This window comes from Pogona vitticeps, chromosome 1, assembly GCF_051106095.1.
Source record: "Pogona vitticeps strain Pit_001003342236 chromosome 1, PviZW2.1, whole genome shotgun sequence".
In the NCBI taxonomy this organism is placed as follows: domain Eukaryota; kingdom Metazoa; phylum Chordata; class Lepidosauria; order Squamata; family Agamidae; genus Pogona; species Pogona vitticeps.
The window spans coordinates 103,655,105-103,670,539 of NC_135783.1; the positions used below are offsets into that span (position 1 = coordinate 103,655,105).

A 15,435-nucleotide genomic window follows, 5' to 3' on the forward strand; every position below is an offset into this window, starting at 1 on the left:
CTCAGTGGACAGAAACAAAAGGCTAAAAGATATGACACTGGAAGATGAGCCCCTCAGGCCGGAAGGCATCCAACATGCTACTGAGAAAGAGCAGAGGACAAGTATACGTACTCCAGAGCTAATGAAGTGGTTTGGCCAAAGCCGAAAGACGCTGAGCTGTGGACGTGCCTGGAAGTGAAAGGAAAATCTGATGCTGCAAAGAAAAAAAAAATACTGCATAGGAACCTGGAATGAACCTTGGTAAGCTGGAGGTGCTCAAACAGGAGATGGCAAGAATAAACATTGACATCCTGGGCATGAGTGAACTAAAATGGATGGGAATTGGTGAATTCAGTTCAGAATATTTCTTATCTACTACTTTGGGCAAGAATCCTGTAGAAGAAATGGAGTAGCCCTCAAAGTCAACAAAAGAGTGGGAAAAGCTGTACTGGGATAGAATGTCAAAAATGATAGAATGCTTTCAATATGAATCCAAGGCAGACCTTTCAACATCACAGTAATCCAAGTTTATGCACCAGCCACCACTGCTGAAGAGGCTGAAACTGATCCATTCTATGAAGACTTACAACACCTTCTAGAACTGACACTAAAGAAAGACATTTTTCTCATTATAGGGGATTGAAATGCTAAAGTAGGGAGTCAAGAGATAAAAGGAACTACAGGTAAGTTTGGGTTTGGAGTTCAAAACGAAGCAGGGCAAAGGCTAATAGAGTTTTGTCAAGAGAACAAGCTGGTCATCACAAACACTTTTTTCCAACAACACATGAGGCATCATGTGTTGCCAACTACACGTGGACATCACCAAATGGTCAATACTCAGATGGATTATATTATCTGCAGCTAAAGATGGAGACGCTCTTTACAGTCAGCAAAAGCAAGACCTGGAGCTGATTGTGGCTCTAATCATAAGCTTCTTATAGCAAAACTCAAGCTTAAACTGAAGAAAGTAGGAAAAACCACTGGGCTAGCCAGGTATAATCTAAACCAAATCCCTTATGAATACACTGTGGAAGAACAGATTTAAGGAACTCGATTTGGTGGACAGAGTGCCTGAAGAACTATGGATGAAGGCTCGTAACATTGTACAGGAGGTAGCAACAAAAACCACCCTAAAGAAAAGGAAATGGAAGAAAGCAAAGTGGCTATCCAACAAGGCCTACTTCTCCTTCATTGACTACGCAAAAGCCTTTGACTGTGCAGACCACATCAAACTATGGCAAGTTCTTAAAGAAATGGGAGTGCCTGATCACCTTATCTATCTCCTGAGAAATCTATATGTGTGACAGGAAGAAACAGAACTGGACATGGAACAGCTGATTACTTCAAAATTGGGAAAGGAGTACGGCAAGGCTGTATATTGTCCCCCTGCTTATTTAACTTATATGCACAATACATCATGTGAAAGGCCGGACTGGATGAATCCCAAACCGGAATTAAGATTGCTGAAAGAAATATCAACAACCTCAGATATGTAGATGATACCACTCTGTTGCAGAAAGTGAGGAGGAATTAAAGAACCTCTTAATGAGGATGAAAGAGGAGAGTGCAAAAAAAATGGTCTGAAGCTCAATATAAAACAAACAAACAAACAAACAAACAAACCAAGATCATAGCCACTGGTCCTATCACCTCCTGGCAAATAGAAGGGGAAGAAATGGAGGCAGTGACAGATTTTACCTTCTTGGGCTCCATGATCACTGCAGATGGGGATAGCAGCCACGAAATTAAAAGATGTGTGCTTTTTGGGAGGAAAGCAATGCAAACCTAGACACATCTTAAAAAGCAGAGACATCACCTTGCCGACAAAGGTCCGCATAGTCAAAGCTATGGTTTTCCTGTAGTGATGTATGGAAGTAAGAGATGGACCATAAAGTGGGCTGACCGCTGAAGAATTGATGCTTTTGAATTGTGGTGCTGGAGGAGACTTTTGAGAGTCCCCTGGACTGCAAGGACATCAAACCTATCTGTTCTGAAGGAAATCAACCCTGAGTGCTCACTGGAAGGACAGATCCTGAAACTGGATGCTCTAATACTTTGGCCATCTCATGAGAAGAAAAGACTCCCTGGAAAAGACACTGATGTTGGGAAAGTGTGAAGGCAAGTGGAGAAGGGGACGACAGAGGATGAGATGGTTGAACAGTGTCACCAAAGCTACATGAATTTCACCAACCAGAAGCTGTGGAAGACAGGAGGGCCTGGCATGCTCTGGTCCATGGGATCACAAAGAGTCGGACACGACTTAATGACTAAACAACAACATAATTAAAACAATGGGGACCTAGTCAGCTCAAAGTCTGATGAAACATACAACTAATACTGCCTCTTCTGGAATGAAATGAAACTATTTTCAAGGACTCTTGCAGCTTAAATAGGGAAAGTCAATACTGCATGATTGCATTTTATCTTCATGGTGAGTCTACAAATTATTTCATTACTGTACTTTACCTGCAGGGGTAAATATCTGCAGTGAGCTTGTTACTCTCCATTTTTTTCCATTTAAAGTAATCAAGGAAAATTGCCACAGGTATGCTATGATTTGAACCAATCTCTGCTCTGAAATAAGCTCATTATTAATGCCATTCCAAAAGAGGAAAGCTAAGACAGAATGATCTTCTTAAGGCTTTTTGTTGGCAGCTCACTTTGTGACTGAAAACAGGACAATAATATAAAATGAAAAACACCCAATCCTTATAAGCTATAAGAAGGCTTCCAGATCCTTCAGGATGTTCACAGAAATGCAGATTTCAATGCATGATATTTGGCCTCACAAGATGAAATGAATGAGCCCTGTTGTAGGAAACAGCCATGCTCTGGGATTCCGGTGTGACTGCTTTCCCATTTGGCATATTCCAGGTTCAAAGATGGCATAGCTCAGCACTGGAAACACACGTTTTTATAATTGAGGACACTGGGTTTATGGCAAATAGACAAAATGAAGGCCTTTGCTGAGCTGAAATCCATAGCTGCATGGACTAGGCAGATATGACATGCTTTCTGATCTCTGCAAGGAGTCAATTGGAAGATGTTAGTGAGGCAGCTGGAATGACACAACGGAGGACGCTCAGCCTTCAAGGGTGGGGTAGGGAGTCATAAAAAGTTCTTTAAGGGGGGAAATGGTGTGGATCTGCACTGTGAAGTAAAACAGAGTCCAAAACCCTCAGAGCCAATATCTTTATGGGGATGAACTCTAAATTCATGATATATGTAAGCTTTTGAATTCTCTAGCACTAACTGGTAAAAAAACAGGGAAGATGGAAGAAATATGGAAGTCCAGAAATATTGGGCAGCATATCATGGTGGTCTGAACTGTAATTTGGGCAAAGACAGCTGGGGTGGGTGGAGTGGGTATTAAAAAAATGCAAATACCTGCTTCCAAATTGCTTGCATCTTTGCACTTTTCTAGAAGGAAAATCATCATATAGTTCCCTGTAAATTCAATCAATCCCACTAAAGATACTCTTCAAATGTGGACCTAGTATTTTGGTTTGTTCTTGTGGATTCTTTTTCTGTATCTGATGCTGTGAAGAGTACTAGGTCAGGGCTTAGGCTTGCCAGGTCCCAGAGCTGAAGGATCAGGCAGCTACTCTGCTTCTGTGGTTCTTCAGGTGGGGAGACAAAGCTCTGGGGGGTGGGTGGGAATGGGGAGCAACACCAGAGGAAGTCATGTTTTTGTGTGGGGTGGTTTCCAAGGCCTGAGCAGAATCTCCAGCCATTCCTGTCTAGCCCTAGGACTCACTGGGATTGTTTGTATGTTTATTGTGCTTTTGAACATTAGTACAACAACAAAAAAATCAGCAGTGAAGGAAGCAGACTTGGGGGAAAGGCAGCGGGTGAATGCACATGGACCCACTGTGCCATCTGGATCAAGGCAGGGAATGGAATTCTGGCACCGTGACTCTTAAACCTTCTTGTTCCACAAGTCCTGGCAGCAGTATTGTAGAGCATAAGGGAGGAAAAAAACATGGGCTGGATTTTTCATCAAGCCCAAGCAGCATTGTAGGACCTGGAAAAAAAACACTCCACCCCCATCACATGTGCTGTAGCTAAGGCCACATGAAACATAAGCTGTAGCAGGTAGAAATGGGCATTCAGAGCTTCTCAACCCAGCCCCCTCCAGGCACTGCACCCATTCAGAGGCAGTGCCTGGAGGAGGTGGGGCAGGGCAGCTGGGGTGCTGCCTCTGAGTCGGCGCCTGCCAGAGGAGGCAGGGCTGGGAAGCACCAAAACCTGTTCAGATGGAAAATGAACCAGCACAAACCACTGAGCTGGCAGCTTGTGCCCATCTCTACTTGCAAGAATGCTGTAGCTGCTAGGAGCTTCCCCCCGCCCCAGTTCCGGTTATCCAATGCGGTGTCTATTTAGTTGGATACCTCTTGGGGTCTTTTGAACAACTAGCAGGGATATGCAGAACTTCCCTTTCCCCCTGCTCTGTGCCCATACATAAACGATTGGATACGACCTTCTCTGCTACCCTTCTGGCAACACTCAAACCTGACCATTGGCTGGGGCTGTGAAAGTATTTGCATGTTTCCAGTTCCTGCAAAAGAGGAAAGGAAAATGGCAAAGCCAAATCACAGAGTGAATGGTTTCAGACAGGCCAGCCGGGCACCATAGGTGGTATATGCAGAGCCCTTGCTATGCCCTGGGTCTGAAATTATGTGGTGCTTCAGCCACGAGACTTTCAGCAGTGGCTTTGCAGCAAGGAAGGCAAAGACGATTCAATGCTAAAATAAAGTACCTGCTCTCCTTTATCTTCCAAGGTTTCTCTTTCTCTTTCTCGCTTTTAATTGTAATGTGTGAATGCAGAAGATAAATGATCGCTCTGTGCTTTACATATCTGTCTGCAGAGCCAGAGGTTCTGTAGAGGAGCCACCTTGACAGCGGCTGGATTCCATAATCCATAGGGTTCCTTCCAGCTCTGCAGTTTGAAGATGATGACGGTGGTGAATAAGGTATATATGTGGCTTCTCCTCTGCCCCACGTGGAACTGGTAACTCTTATCTCTGCCCTGTAGTCACCCCAGAAATGCAAAAATACCACTGATTCTGTTTGCATTTATGCTTTGGTCAGTGCACCAGTCCTCTCAGAAACATTTCTGCTTCCTCTGAGCCCTCACCTGCCCCACCTACATTTGGGGAAACAGGAGGAACCCCCCCCCCAGTGCAATCATAAAGGCCCACCCTCTGGTCTCAGGCTTTGGCCTTGAAATGTCAGGGAATGGGATGAGCTGGGAACCCAAACACAGATTCGTTGTGATACTGGTCTTATCACACTCTTAATAGCTGGCAGGGGTTAGGAGAGGCCACGGATGGTGGAAAAAGGAAATTCTCCTGACTGTGTAATATCTGGGCAATGGAACATCAATCCAAAAAGGCTGTTGAATCAATGAAGAACATATCACCTGGCTCGCGCATTCTTCTGCCAGCCGAGCTTCAAAATCCAGTTGCTCAGTGAGAGCAGTGCCTGTTTAGCTCAGCAGCGGCCAAAGAAACACACACACACACCCCCACACCCCCACACAAACACGCCTCCTTTTCTCTTACCTGGCATAATGGTTTTCTTGCAATGGAAGCACTTGGAGGAATACTCATTAGAGTAACACTCTGTACACAGAAGGCGCTCATCCTTGGCTGCGAAAGGCTTCTCCACCAAAGACTGACTGCACTTAGCACACTTGAAGCACGCTTCGTGCCAGTGTTGGCCTTTATAAGCAAGATCCTGGGGACAGGAAAATAACACACACGAATAAAAAGCATTTGCTTCCTTGGGTAAAAGTCCACTTCAACAAAATCCAGTTGGCAGGCACTATGAGCCACTGGCTTTGGAAGAGCTACTGATAATAGATTTGAAGGGTGATCAGTGTAGGCTGAAATCTTATAAAGCAGTTACACAAACGGCCTAACTTTCAGAGATGAATTGCTGTAAGTGAAGATCTTATCTGGTACATGCAGCATCAGGCAAGTTAGTATAGAACAGATAATGTTTACAGAGATTTCTTAACTTATAACAATTCACTTGCAAAAGTCATACACTATTTGCATAATTGTGCAACAGGGTTTCGGCCACTGTGTATTTCCTCCCTCCCTAGACTATTCCCTTCTGAAGAAGGTTGTCCCTTTCTAGTCACAAAGGGTTAGGCTGAGGCACACCACATCAGGCCCTCCAGATGTTGCTGGATTGTAGTGCCTCTCATCCTTCAATATTGGTTTTTCTAGTGGGGATTGATGGAAGTCAGTCTAGCAGTATCTGGAAAGCTGCAGGCTGCTTCCTCCTGGAATAATCTTGTATAGCTTTTTGGTTCTTCCTCACACAAAGCTATTCTTGCCACCACCGGAAGACATTAAGCAAAATTCTGTCCTGCAGCTATGGTATCAACACACCTAAATTCTATCTGTTCTCAGTTGTGATACCCACACAGTTCATTACACACTGAACACTGTTTATACTGAGACTGGTCATTATTCCTTCTAGTTCCTTATGGTCATGGTTCAGCCTGCTCTGCCATTAGGCAAAGCCAGGCAGCTGCCTCAGGCAGCAGATGCTGAGAAGCAGGAAGTGTTGTTGGAGGACAAAGCTGTATATGTTATGGAACCAGTCGTGGGCAACCGTTAGGTAGCTGGCAATGGAGGATGCCCTCCCATCACCAGTGTTGAAATAAGACTCATCTGTCAGGCTGGTAGGCTTTTGTTCAAGGAATGGGGCAGGGTGTCATCATATGCTTCCCCTGGAACAAGCCAGCCCAGTCCAGAGTTTCAGACAGGATTGTAATCCTGCTGATTACAGGAATTGTATCTGTGGTTATTTACATGCGATACAAGCTCTCATTTTTTACTTTTAGGTCTTCAGCTTAGTTCCCTTCTTGATAGCTTAACTTTACCTCATTGCTTCCACTTCATAGTTTTAACATTCACTTTGAACAGATCTCTCTCTCTCTCTCTCTCTCTCTCTCTCTCTGTGTGTGTGTGTGTGTGTGTGTGTGAGAGAGAGAGAGAGTGAGAGAGAGAGAGAGACAGACAGACAGACAGACAGACAGATGAAGGGAGACTCTGAGCGAACATACCCCTTGCCTAATTGTCATTAGCTATAGAAAGTACATCAGAAATGAAGGGCAAAACAGGTCTCCACTTTGTTTGCGTGCCCCACTATGGTGGGCATAGTTTTAATGATTTCTGAGAGAAAAAGATGAGCACAAGCAAACCCAAAGAAGTCAAGCTTGTTTTATTTGTTTGCTCCCACTCCTAAAAATATATTTCAGTGATGAGTGAGGAAGCCTTAGGAGATAAACAACAAAATGAAGTTGTCATTTATTGCATAAAATATTTTAAGCTAAATACATCTTTTTAAAGATATCTTGCTTGTGGAGACAGTGTTATTACATAAAAATGATAAATATAATTTATTTTCTAGTGAAATTTCTTTATTTTACTGTGAAAACCATCTGTAGCACAGACCACGAGAAGTCATTTTTCAATGGTTGCTTGTCAGTTGTATTTATTTTAAAGGTTTTGCTTGATTTTATCAGTTGAATTAAACCCAAGAGAGAAACGGAAATTACCACTGTAATCTCTTTGGAATAAGTTCTTGAAAACAATGCAACACACTGCCTTTTAAAAAAAAGATATTAAAAGAGCTAAGATATTATATTAAGGTAAATGCAGCAATTTAACATCTTGTTGTGTATTATGCTGCTGAATTCAGTTGATGGGTAAAAGCCATCCAATCCATTCTGCAGAGAGTCTGCAAACCATTAAAAGCCTTCCTGTGTCTCCAGGTGACTAATGCCACAGATTACAGACTAATCCAACATTTCTCAACTAGATCATCCACAGGGTCCCTTCAGCTCTGTAGTTCTAAGATGGTGATGGTGGTGGTGGTGATGAGGGTGATTATGAAACCCTTCAGATGCATTGAACTACTGTACTATTCCCACTATGCTCAGCCAAGTGACTCTGCTGGCTATGGAATGATGGGATGTATGGTCAACAAAGCATCTGGAGGGCTCCATCAAAGCTTGAGAAAAGTTCATATTTTTTGGAATATGAAAAGTGTCCATTTGACTGGTTTTTTTGGGGGGAGGGGGAGGGTTGCTATTCCAGAAAAGTAACTTTCTCAAGGTCTGGGAAGGCTTTACTAGTCATTGGGTAGGGTTCTCTATTTTATTTCTTGTTTTTGATGTGAAAATCCAAACTTTATGTCAAGGCAGCACCCCTGGATCCATACAAAAACACTTTAGTTGATTCTTTCATTGGCTATCTCTGTTTTTGAGTGAATTTCCAATGAAGAGCCTCAGGGTGTCAGCTGAGAGTCTCACAGAACTGCTGTGATTTCCATATCTCTAGGCACATAGATGAATCTGAAGGTAAGTGGTGCTATAGCAGAAGAAAGTCTAATATTTTCTGTGTGATGGTGTTAATGCTTCTGTGCCCATTTTCCCTCCACCCCGACTGATTCTAGGACTCACTAGTTCAGTGTGAAGGTGTTTGTATGCCTGTCGTTCACATAATATTTGTTTAAAAAGTAGTGCAGGAAATTTGTATTCTCTCTCTGTCTCTCTTTCTCATACACATGTATTATTCTGATTTTTCACGTATTGGCTAGTAGCCTGTTCTGTATTTATATGTTTATGGAGGTTCAACTACAGAAGAAACACATCCACCACCGCATCGTATCTCTGAAGCAGTTTCCATAGTTGGAGTTTTGTACATGTAAATATTGAACAGGATACTTGCCATTATTATTTTGCCATTGTCACACAAAGGCCTATGCCTGTGACATAACATCCCCTCCCACACCCCAGTTTCAGTTTTTATTGTGGTATCTCAGGGAATGGGAGGGTGCTGACCTGGTAAATTGGGACTAAATATTAATAAGAAGACATCATTATTAGAGACGGGCACAATCTGGTTTGTCTCGGTTTGTCCCAATTCATCAAGGCAGCATCACAGGTGCTACTGCTCCACTCCTCACCTCCTCTGGCTCAAACAGCTTGCCTGTGTTATTTTTTTCCATCTCCTTGGCTAATCTCCCAGTCACAAGCAAGAGCACAGACTTTTCTGCCCTGCCCTTTTGTCTGAGTGGGAGATCAGCCAAGAAGGCAGGCAGAGGAGCCTGAGATGTTGCTGGGACTGGAAGATCAGCTGAGGATGTGGAAGAAACAAGCAAGCTGGGCCTGGTGGGTGACTCCTTGAACCAGAGGAGGTGGGGGAAGGGAACAGTGGCACCTGTGCTCCTGCCTTTATGAATTAGGACAAACCAGTTCATACCCGTTTCTAATCATTATGGGTTACTGGCAGACCGCACTGAGTCACCAGCATCAAAGATTACTCCAGGGGATTGCAAAGAGGTAGAGTACAATCTCTTATCATGGTGACCTCGTTTGCTTCCTTCACATCATCCAAAGAGTGGTATAACCCTTTCCCCTTGAGCTACAGACTGTGAAATTATCTGGGGCTTACCTTGGAGTCGCATTCAATGGGCTTCTTGCATTCCTCACAGAAGTTAGCAAAGAGGCTGTCATAGCACTTAACACAGTAAGCATGTTCTTCTTTCGTGGCATATCGCTTTCCAAAAAGGGAGACCATGCAATGATAGCATTTAGACAGATCACTCGCCATATTCAATACTCCCTGATGTTTCTGGGGGAAATGGAAATGCATTTAAAAGGTCGTGATTAAAAATGATAAAGCTGTTTTGCAATCTTCAAGGTACTACATTTTGGGATCTCAGCATTCGCAATGATTCAAACCCCCCTCCTATACTTATACTTAAACGATAATTGCAAGTAGCTTCTTGAAAGCTTACAGGAAAGGACAACAGACACAGCATGTGGCATGATTTCTTAACAGGTAAATGATCGACTTAAAGCTATCAAAAGGTGCACCAATGGCAGTTATATTGCAAAACATTTGTATTGGAAACTTGCACTAGAAAGCAACTAGAAGAACACTGAGGATCCTGCAGCTGATTTTGGCAATGTCTGTCTGTCTTTGACTTGATAGGTGTGGGGTTTTTTCTCTGTGAAAATTCTTGTAAATGGCCCAGTCTTTTAAGATTTCTTCTTCTACAGAGTTAATAACAGTGCAATAGACCTGGGATCAGAAATGGAGGGCTTATGGGTCACATATGGCTTCTTAATGGACACTGCTAGCCTACTTCTCTTCCCAGTAACCACCCTAGAGGGGCAGAAAAAGGAACAAAGTGTTGTCTTCTGGGAATGAACTTGCCGGCACATAGATATTAGGAGATGCCAAATGAAGTACTCGTTTGGTAAATCTTGCCCACTTTTCAAAAGTGTCTGTCCAACAGGACTGGCTCAACCCTTAGGCCGTGACTTGGGTGGCACATGCTGAGAAATGTCAGTAAGGTGCCAGAGGATATTGCTGTATGAAAGTTAGCCGGCTGCCTCCAGTTGCAATGGAGGACACTGTCTCTCGGCAGCAAAATTTGAATGGTTCAGTCATCTTTCTTCTATTTGCTGGGAGCTTTGTTATCTTGTTGTTTGCCTCAGGCAGTCATGTGCCTTGGGATGGTCTTTTATCTTCAAGAAGACTAGCTGCGACTAGGACTGTAAATAGTTGCATACCCTACTGGTTCCTTCCTATGTATTTCTGACTGGTAGAAAGGTGGGAAAGCACATTTGGATCAACATCCAAATTTCAAGCAGATCTGAGACTTGTAGGCAAGCTATTTTGGTCTTGGGTTTTTATTTCCCTCCACTGGACCAGAAGGACTTTGCTAAAATTAGGATATAATTGCTGAGAATAAAGGAAAATAAAATTTATAGAGTTCCCAGTGAAGTTGTTAAACATCTGTTGTATTCACTGAAGTTTCTCTCTTGTAATGTTGTCATGAATCTAATGCCAACATCAAAATTATCAAGAAAAACAGTACTTCTTTAAACATGATAATTTTACATGTAGGAACAAAACTCAAAGAATGACAAGGGATGCTAAAAATGACTCATGCAGATTTATTCTGTTATTCACACACACCCCGTTTCTGCACAAATCTTCACATGATAATTCATATGCAGTCTACCCATACTGTGATGTTTTCTGTCATTGGAACATATGTGCTTGTCATACACTGAGCCAAGATATTGCTCCTTCATAACAAGATCACAAACGTTGACTGGCAGAAATTTTCCCTGAGACCTTTAAGTGGCGATTCTAGGGAACTGAACTTTGGACTTGTACATATGACTCATGTGCTCTAGCACTGAGCTATGAACCCTCCACAAAGGTGTGGCTCATCTTTCTCCAGGGAAATGGGCTTGCTTGGGAATTCAGTCCCGCTTCTCTCTCACCCAAAGCAAGAAACATATTTCATGTTTAGCAAGCCTAGCCTTTGGTTTAAATGTCTATCAGGTTCTTCACAGTTTAGAAACAAACTTGCACCAGTGGGTAATAATCCTCTTATATTAACTAGTCCAATGGGACATTTTTATACAACTGCCCCCCACACTTGGAAGGATCACATTTGTCCCTAAATATCCATAAATAAAAGAGTGAGGTAGTGCCCACCTCTTTAAAACAGTTATGTTTCAGATCCTGAAAAGCTAGACAAGAAAATGGATTTGTCAGAGTACTTCAGAGCTTGAGGATGGAGGGTAGGCACAGGAGGAGATACTTTTTGACTAGAATGGTCATGGCACCATGAGACCTGTAGTTCAATCCCCTTGCCCCCAGGACTGGGATGTTATAGATGGATCTAAGAGTCTGAGTGTTTGGAACACGCCCATTCATATACTGTATTTCACAAGTTTACACTACACCAGGCCTTTATTCTCAGCTGTTGAGTTCTAACTCCTGTCCTCTGAAGATGCCAGCCACAGAGAAAATGTTAGGAAGAAAAACCTTCAGAACACAGCCAAACAGCCCAAAAAACCTACAAAAACTTTCTTACATTTAATGGCTGGAATCATGTTATGCTGTTACTCAAACAGTGGAACTTTTAGATGTGAATTGCTGTGAGTTAAGAAACTTCTGTAGAATAGTCCCTTGCACACTGAGTTGATGTGACTCAGTATACAACAGATAATGCTACTGTGATCTCTTAACCTGAGGCAATTTGCATTTAAAAGTTATGCTGCTTGTGTAACTGCACAACAGGATATCAGCCAATAATGCATGCCTTTTAATGGGGAAAACTAGAGAGAAAAGATCTCCTGAGGTTTCCTAGACTATCCTTGACTGGTTCTAAACAGTGCCAACTGTCCTTCAACATTAGATTGTTATTCATAGAGTTGTTGGTGTCACTTCTTTCCTGTCACACTTCTCTCTTGTCCCTCCAAGGAGGAGACATTTTCCATTTATTCTCCAGAGGTAAAACTGGCAGTCATGGCTCCTGACAACCCCAACTTAGTTAGCTAGAATGAGAACTTCTGTTACATTTCCTACCATACTGGTGTATATATTTCTAACATAAAGGAAAGTGTGTGAAGGTGTTTCCTTTACTAAAGGGGAAATGCATTTACTTAATCATTTCAAGTCTCAAAAAGCTGAATCCACAAGTTAATTTTCTCCTGTACAGCTGTTTACCTGCTAACATTTGGTACCCTTCCTAAACTTTGGTTTAGAAAGGGTACCAAATAATATTTTAGATGGCCATAGCATTTTAGATGAGTTCTGATTAGATATGGGATGTTTGTATTCTCCTGGGGGAGAAGAATATGAATATCACCACCCTAGGTGGCCAGGCTCTTTCAACCCTCCCCCCCCCCCCAAGAATTGGCCGGTCCACTCACTGGACTTCACCTGCCATATGCACCTGTCGTTGGTAACATCATGCCAATCACAGAATTTGCCTGGCCTGTGCTTCCCCGCCTCCCCAAATGGGGATATTTCTCATCCCACCTCCTCGCCGGAGTGATGAGCAGTGCAGGGAGGCAGGAAAGCTTTGGATTTCCACAGTTGATGCAATGATGATGGCTGCAGAAGCCACATGAAGTTCAGTGGATCAGGCTGGTTCTGGGGGGAGGGAATGGGCCTCTGTGGCACCTGTGGGGCAGTGCTTCACAGTCGGATCCCCTGGGATATGAATATGAAGCTTCCATGTCCAGTTCTGATCAAGGCAGAAGAAAGTGGGGTTAATCTTTCTTTTGATCTAGGTACTGCACTTCTATTGATATAGACAAAAAGTGCAACAGCCTCCCCCTCCCCTCGAACCATGTCATGCTGTTGACTCATGTTTAGGCTGTGGTTTACTAAGACCCTTAGATTATTTTCTCACATAGAGAGAATTCCACACAAATTGTGCCAAGCCAGATGTCCTCCAGACGAGAGATGGGCACGAACTGCCGGTCCCAATCAAAGCAATAGGAAGAGCTCATTCTATCTTTAGATGTCATTAACAGTTAAAGGTACAAGTCAATAGGCTATGAGTCATGTTAAATGACTCACTGTTTTGTAGGAGAAAAAGAAAACACTACAGCCTTGGGTACCACTGTGACATCTGCTGATGTTTTAGGTGGAATCAATAATAAGCTGGTGTCATGACTCACAAGGCTGTACATGGGCACAAAATCCATGTTGGTTTTGGATGGATATAGACAACCAGTTTACAAAGTGGTTACTGAGAAGAAGCTTTGCTATACAATAGAGTCCTCAGCCTTAAATATGTTAAAATCCATGGAAGAAGAAGAAGAAGAAGAAGAAGAAGAAGAAGAAGAAGAAGAAGAAGAAGAAGAAGAAGAAGAAGAAGAAGAAGAAGAAGAACTTGCCATTCATTCATCACTTGACATCTAAGTGAAGTAATAGTGAAAACCTTGACTTTGTTACTGTCCTGTTTCTGAAGGCCGTAAGTATGTATGTCAAGTGTGGGAAATTTATGATCCTCTGGAAGTTGTTGCTTTGAAAGTCAAAAGCAAGGACGATGGAAGAACTACAGTGAAACAACCTATGCAAGGCCACTGGTTGCTTCTTTCCCTGCGCTAAGTGTATAAATGTAAAAAGGGTGTTAATTTGGCACTAACTCACATATACATTGACCGCCTCTTATATTTCAAGACTTGTTTACATAACATTTTATGGTCCATGTTTGAGCCTGTGAATCATCCCAATTGAAAGAAAATATCAGTGCAGTTCATATCCTTGGTGACCTAGATGGCCAAAGGCAAGATAACTCCGTTTCAAGAAACAGAATGGGGACTGTTGTGGACATACTTCAGTGAAATGAACCAAAAGAGTCATTGCGGAATCAAAACGGAAGTGACTTACATTTAAATCACGACTTATCCATGAAGCTCTCTGGGTGATCTTGAGTCTATCACCACATCTTAACCTAACTTACTTTACAGGGTTCTTGTGAGGACGAGGAAAAGAACTGAATATCCTGAGCTCCATGTACCAAAGGTGAGAAATAATTGATAAAGTGTGTCATCTCTCTGGTGCAAGGCTGTTTGCACAGCAATAGAATACCAGCATGAAAATGCTAGTTTTTGATGGTGGTGGTAAGGGATGAAATATACAAACATGTCTGTCTGTCTTTTAATTTTGGTACTCATTGCTAATTGTTGATCTGCTTTGGAAGTAATCTGGTTTCATGAAATGGCAAAGATTATTTTTGAAACATCTGCATGCAGATGTGACAATATATAACTAATGCAGAATCCCCTGCTAAAGCGAGTGTATGGCTGTGAAGTCCTTAGGTTTTAATTTTGTTCCCAGAGGGTTTGTGGAATGACAAAGAGGGGGAGTAGAAGAGGAAGACAAGGATGGAATGCTGATCCCAGACCAGAAATAGCCAAGGACTTTATTTGGCAGGAGCAGTGGAAAAATTTCTCATCTCCGCACATCTAAAATCTTTGCATTGAAGTGATTTGCTATGCCTCTAACAGCACCAAAAGCTCTTTGCTATCCAAAATGACAGACAATACAATCAATCAAAACAATCCATTACCTAAACAATTGGGCCTGGCTGCACTCTCTCTTGGGTTACTGGTTTACTTTAAAATGGCAGCACCATAGATCCACAGCACAGAGATAAGTGTTCCAACAGGTAGACAAGATGGTGTTATTAAACACAGCTCTCTGGAGAGATGAGGTAATTCAGGAACTAGGGAAGTGTTAACAGAGAGCTGAGGAAAAGAGATTCCTTTGGCCTGCACCTTTCTTTGGACAGATTCAGGGCATTACAAAAAAGTAACTTTCCCCAGCTCAAATTAGTAGTTATTCTGCAAGAATAAAAGTTGGAATACTGCACAATTGCTCCTGAAGAAGATGCTCTTCATAAATGTGCAATTTACATTGCAATGGCTGTGGGCAGACACCTACTTTTAGAGCTTTGTGTATATTCTTAGGTTTGTACTCTTGGCTATTAGTTTGCTTTGCAAATAGATATTACAATTCCACCTTCTAGTCTTCCCAGCCTCATGAGAGGTTTATTGAAAAGCAAGTGCCATTGGTTTCAACAGGATTTATTTCCAACCATACTGAG

General features: G+C 42.5%; 2 protein-coding genes across 2 annotated transcripts in view; one reads left to right on the forward strand and one right to left on the reverse strand.

Moving 5' to 3' along the window:
• GPR63 (G protein-coupled receptor 63) overlaps positions 1-15,435 on the forward strand; it is a 103,462-nt gene that overhangs the window by 78,952 nt on the left and 9,075 nt on the right. The window lies entirely within an intron of this gene.
• FHL5 (four and a half LIM domains 5) overlaps positions 1-15,435 on the reverse strand; it is a 39,759-nt gene that overhangs the window by 11,705 nt on the left and 12,619 nt on the right. The window contains exons 2-3 of the mRNA XM_020783637.3: positions 9,456-9,635; positions 5,544-5,718 (exon numbers count right to left, since the gene is read on the reverse strand). Of these exons, the coding sequence (XP_020639296.2) occupies positions 5,544-5,718; positions 9,456-9,614 (334 nt within the window). The 5' untranslated portion in view covers positions 9,615-9,635. The remainder of the gene's footprint in view (positions 1-5,543; positions 5,719-9,455; positions 9,636-15,435) is intronic.